This window comes from Brugia malayi (genome assembly GCF_000002995.4).
Source record: "Brugia malayi strain FR3 genome assembly, contig: Bm_v4_ChrX_scaffold_001, whole genome shotgun sequence".
NCBI classification, from domain to species: domain Eukaryota; kingdom Metazoa; phylum Nematoda; class Chromadorea; order Rhabditida; family Onchocercidae; genus Brugia; species Brugia malayi.
This window is the reverse complement of record NW_025062479.1, coordinates 12,356,170-12,362,160: the sequence shown is the minus strand read 5'-3', so window position 1 is coordinate 12,362,160 and position 5,991 is coordinate 12,356,170. Positions and strand designations below refer to the sequence as shown.

The 5,991-nt window shown below is 32.7% G+C and overlaps 1 protein-coding gene across 2 annotated transcripts; it reads right to left on the bottom strand.

Moving 5' to 3' along the window:
• Window positions 1-4,699: 4,699 nt before the first annotated feature.
• Bm4600 (Uncharacterized protein) lies at window positions 4,700-5,991 on the bottom strand (the record flags this gene model as incomplete). Of its 2 annotated transcripts, XM_043074606.1 has the most annotated exons (5): window positions 4,700-4,786; window positions 4,921-5,080; window positions 5,279-5,399; window positions 5,532-5,701; window positions 5,987-5,991. In XM_043074606.1, 5 exons carry the CDS (start codon window positions 5,989-5,991, stop codon window positions 4,700-4,702), a joined length of 543 nt encoding a protein of 180 aa, XP_042930540.1. The 2 variants fall into 2 exon arrangements, with proteins under 2 accessions (XP_042930540.1, XP_001897634.2); XM_001897599.2 differs by lacking the exon at window positions 5,987-5,991 and having other exon boundaries at window positions 5,532-5,688.

Below are 5,991 nucleotides of genomic sequence, written 5' to 3'. Positions count from 1 at the left end.
ATAAAGGAGATCCTTAAAACGGTGACAAATGAAAGTATAAGAAGTTGAGTACTATAAACAAATTGAGAGAATCAACCAAGTGGTTGCAAATGTTAACTTTCATATGGAAGAGGCATAATTAAAGGAATCAGATCGTATCCCACCGCTCGTGGTTTTATTTCTGCTACTCGTTTTCATCTAATATCACAGTATTGGAGTCCTGGAGGTCCACCGTCAGAAAAAAAAAATTTTGTTATGTTTGTTTGCTATAATCAACACAAAATAATTTTGATCATCTGTAACAGGAATTTGTATCAAAGAAAGACAGTTGGATTCTAATACCGACGACCATAATATATTCTCGAAAGATTGTCTAGAGCATAGTGATTTTTTGGTTACAAAACGAATGAAGTTCTAGATATCTAGAACAGTCTATAGCTTTTTGACAGTAAACCAAACATTTCGAAAAGTTCTTGGAACCTTCTAATTTAACCCGCTACATGCTGCAATTATACCCAGAACATCATTTTATATCTAAGATTTTTAGTTCTCTTTCAGAAGCAACTGAATAATTTTTTGTTGATCTTGGTAGCTATCGGAATAACATAACAAGGAGAACCAACTGGAAAATCCGAATCCCGGAAGAAATGACAAAAATCAAACCGCAATCAATGAAGAGTTCAACAAAAAACAAACAGAAAACGAATACAGTAATCTCCATTTTTAATAACACTTCCGGTTTAGTACATCTGTTTAAGTGTAATAACTCGAGGAGTAAAAAGCAATTAAAATATTCACAGGAAAACATGAAGCATAATACGAAAATTAACAAAACGTATAATTATTTGTTACTAATTCATTGACTTGACTTCAGCATATATGAAATTACTTTTCTTCCACAACAAAGTATTACAAATATGTGAAAAGTGTCCACCTAATCTTTGTAACTTAATAAAGAAAGATATGTTTTTACTCCTCCAAATATTTATTCCGTGAATAAAGAATGAATATCGCCAGTGTCAACTGATTGACGTCACCAGAATTCAAAAGCCTAAAATTCCAGTACCAATATTTCATCAAACAAAACAGACAGGATTACTCAATATTAGACAGATTAAATATTTCATCATCCATTGATGTCCAATTCCAACCATTCATTAGTTTCCACTTATGCAAATGTTGTGCCAACCCAACTTATAAAACTTGTCTCATCCTCTCAAATATCAAACATCGTTCCTTATGTTAAAATGTTTTTTCACAATGGTAAAAATAGCTGCAGTTGCATGACAGAAAGCAATAATTAATTACCAAATTTTAAGTGATCTGTCCATCTGATGAAGTTGATCAGTGATACTATCAGTAGGCATATAACATGTGAATTTATTAAATGCCAAATTAAATGCTTGAAAAATAATCAGAATCTCATTCTTCAAATGTTAGTCGTATACTGTGAAAACGAAAAATTACAACGAATATGTAACGCATAGGAAAAAGGGAGGTCAACCTTCACTTTAGTGCACCGTTGTGGACGAACATTCGGTCCTGAATCATCATTTCGCAATCACAAGCAAAGGCATCATTCTCATCCTTAAGTGTGAGGATTGTGCAGTTCTTCTCCAGTAGGTATACACTGCGGAAGTACAAGAAGAGCTGCCAAACAGAATTTCGTTAGTTTGCACATTTAGCGAAATTTTGAAATGGAAAGCGCGTGAAAGAAAGCAAACATGGAAAATTTGTGACCGCTGAGTGACAATACAAAAGAAAATTCACAATTAAACTTTTTGTTGCAACTACACGCGAAAATAACTAAACAGCTTTTTGTGATCGAAATTATTTGAAATGGGATTTGGTAAGATTCATGGGAGTGATATTTTTATGGTTTATTAGATTGTCGGAAAAGCGGAAAAAATATTTATTACACATTAAATGTTTAGAATAATGTTAAAGATTCATTTCTATGAACCAATTCGTTATTCCTTTGTTATTTCTCATTTTTGAAACAGCGAATCCTTTATCTAAACCTCAAATAGTAAATATACATCTGTCTTCATTATAAATGTTAATTTGCTAAGCTAACCCACTTCCTATATCTTTAAAAATCTTCTCTAATTAGTTGATAAAATAGACACGATCGGTGGCAGTCTTCTCAACCTCCTATTCAATAATACCATTTATTCCTCCGCTGTTTCGATTATTCAACTGCATATTGTCTCGACGCATTTATAAAGAAAATGAACAATATCTGGGTTGGTCTTGCTAGCAGATAAAGAAATAACGAATAACAAATTCAAAGTAAGTCAAATGAACTTAACTAACCCAATCATCAACTCTTCTGACCAAAAAGTTACTTGAAATTTATGGTAGATGTTGACCAATTTGCTTAAAAGGTGTTGGCAATGCTAACAGTAATCCTTCAAAGATACATCAACAAACTTTGTAAATATCGATAGAGAAATGCTGTATTGCTCTCTTGGCTAAATTCATAGATTTTCTAATTCGTGAAAGATATGCATTCCACCTGCTAAGCCATACTGCGACTGTTCATTTATTGTAGCTGAACAAAGCAGCATCTCAGAAATTTTTGTGGTCAGTTTATGATCTGATTTTATTCTCATAGTTGTTTATTACTAATTTATCATGTTTATCACTGCTTTAAAAAAAAGTAAATTGACCCTTGAGAAATAAATGTAGCAGAATTTCCGACGACTTCAGATCTCCTTAAAAGCAATTTATTAAATTCATAATACATTAAAAATTTTTCCTTCCATAATAAGATATCATTCATCAGTATTCACCTATATTTACGACTCAGCAAAAACCTGAATTTGAAAGACAAAATTTCTCTTTAAAATATCTGTTCAGTTAAACGATAAATTTTCGCTTAGACGAAAAAACTTTTCCTAATTTTCCGACATGGGAAAATTAAAAAAAATAATAAATCGCGAAGACTTCAAATCTTTTTAAAAAGAGTTTATCTACGAAGGGAATGAAGGGAAAATGATTGAGATAAGCTATATAATAAGAGAAATTTCGCTCAGCATTTATTATTCTAGAAATTGATAGAAAAGCCTAGCACTTGATATCATTGTAAAAATCCTGCAGTAATTTAAGCAAGGAAATAATTTAAATTATATTAGATTCTGTTTTAAATAAGTGCTAGTACGATTCTGAAAATTGCAGTTCATGAAAAAAAAAATTTTTTTTTTTTGAACACAATTGACATTTTAACTTGTAGTGCATATGATCTGCTCAGATCCTGACATTGTCATTTGACAACAGAAACAAAAAAAAAACTTTTAAAATTTCATTTTGGATTAAAATTTAAACGGGGAAATTGACAAAAGTGATTAGTAACAATTTCAAGTTATTTTTGACACTGAAATTAATTTTTATTATAAATTTAAATCTGGATCGCTATGACAATCCTACAAGGAAATAAATGTTAATTTTGTTAAATTATATTTTAATTAAGTGCAAATCTTCATTTAAAATATCTTGAACTTAACTGACTATCTTATCAATTACTTAATTGATTATTTAACTGATTAATGAATTGAAATTTTCTAATAAACATTTTAGTTTATTAATGAATGAAATGGATAGTATTCACATAATTGAATCTGATCCGATTTATCACACTCTATCAACACGATACAAATAAAGAACGAAGAACAAAATGCATTCAAAATTCTCATATTTGCAATAAGTATAGCCTGACGACTTTTAACACCCATTTTAGCGCCAGCATGTACGTCACATATTGGACAAATAGCAATTGAAATGCAAAACTTTTGACATTTTCATATTCAGAAAGGAAGAACGGAAGTTGACGGTTCGTCCCAAAAATTCAACAAATATTCTTTCTTTCACAGCGAGCAAAATGACTGCAACATTGCGACAACCGCTGCGAATATACTGGAAACCAGTTCTCCTTCCTAGAAACTGAACAACTCTCTTTTCTATTATTGAGGTCAACGTCGTTGATCCCTTCCTGTTCTTCCTCTAACTTCACCATCTACTCCTGTTTCTGTTACAGTAACCATTCTGCGTCTTTTGCATGCAGAAGGATGGATTGGTCTTACATTCGACATGCAATTTTAATCAGGCCACCTTGTTTAGTAGTCGAAGCTCAAAGTATCAGTCAAATTTGCTAGTTACTCTTATCCTTTGCTATCAAATTTAGAGCTGATGGCCAGTAACATGGGTAGTTTGAATCGATGTATTGTAATATAATGAGATTATATGGTTAAATTAAGCAGGACGATTTAATGAAGAGTAGTGTGCATATTAATAGCTTTCAAAAATTCCATATACTGGTCATAATCAAGGAGAATGTATTTCAATCTTTGTTTGGATTTCAAGCAGTTGGAAGCTTTGTTAAGGACAGATCTTAATGATGATTGATGCAGTTCAAATCATGTTTGAAGTTATTACGAATCACTGCAAGTGACAAAATTTTAGAACAGAGTCGCTGGTAGCACATTCAATGTTTGTGAAAAAGAGAAATCTCACAAAGTCTCTGTGTCACTTGAACCAATGTTATGGATGAATATAAAGTAATGATTTGAACATAATCCGATATGCATTTCGTATGTCTAATTGATTCTAAGATATAGGCAATGAAACAACATTTCTAAGGTGGAAAGCTGCCACTAATAAAAGTAGAAAAATGCGCAGTTTTTTATTCACCAGCATTTTATGAGTTTGATGTATGTACTATTCACATATTGTCCCATTCATCGTAAGCTGACGTAACTGCGGACGCCATTTCCGCACTTCCTCCTTTACCTTTCTTGATTATGGTACCCTGTAATTTCATATATAAGATCCATCATCTTGTTGCAATATTGCTGTCAATACAACTATCACCAAATGATGCGTTTGGTTCAAATTCTATTCTACTAGTTCCGGGTTTGTAATTTCAGGAATCAATAAAACCACCTGTTCACGATCAAACTGCCACGTTTCGTAGTCACGGAGGGCAATTTGTACATAACTTGTCACATAATGCTGTTCTTCCGTACGCTGGTACTTTTGCAAAACATCAAGTGCTAAATTTTTTAGTTCAACCATATTCAGTGCTTCACATTCAGCTACCAATCTAAATTTACAAATGTTTGGTAATTTCAAACAGAGTGCAAAACTAATGGTTTTTTTAAAAAGACAATGTTGACCTTGTTAAACGATGTCTCGGTAAGCTTGGAAATAACAGCTTAAGACAACACAAAACAACACCACCACGTTTTTTCATGACAACATATATATAACCCGTCACAAACAATAAGTTTTATCAACATACTTTGCTAAATCATCCGGTTTTGCAGGTAACGCTAGTGATAGGACAAATTTTTCTTTCTTTAATCGCAAATATGCAAGGATATGTCGAAAAGATTTTGGATCACGATCCAGGTAATAGTTGCCTGAAATTCGGAATACTGGTGAGGCATTAGCACATACGTATAAACATATTACTCCTGTTTGAGAACTTCATATACTTGACAAATGTGAAGTTTTCGAACGGTGTTATCAAATTCAAGTTCATGCCTACCAACCTCCTTTGTCGGTAGCAATCTGTTTCACAGTACCAGGTTTAAACCATTCCGCCAATTTACTTTTTGGATCTGCCAGTAGATCGGTGCGTCGAACTGTATATCGCTTACCGCCAACGTTGACATTGAGAATGTCATCGGTGTGTCGGTTACGGGCCATTGCCGGTTCTCTACTGAAGTTGATCTGTTTAATAAAACTATTGTGTGCAATCGTTGTAATGAAGAAACGAAAAGCTGGTATAATGCCATGCAATAACCATCCCATCAGTCTATATTCTTCTGATAATGAGACGCATAATGAGCATTGTAGAATTTCTACTTACAAAAATGCAACTTTTAATTGGCAGAAAGGCTGGACTCGTTAGGTAGTGCTTGACATTACATGTAGTAAAAAACTGCATGTTGGTAGATGAAACGAGTTTTGAAATGAGTTCAATAATGAGCTCAAATAGACCAACCTCAT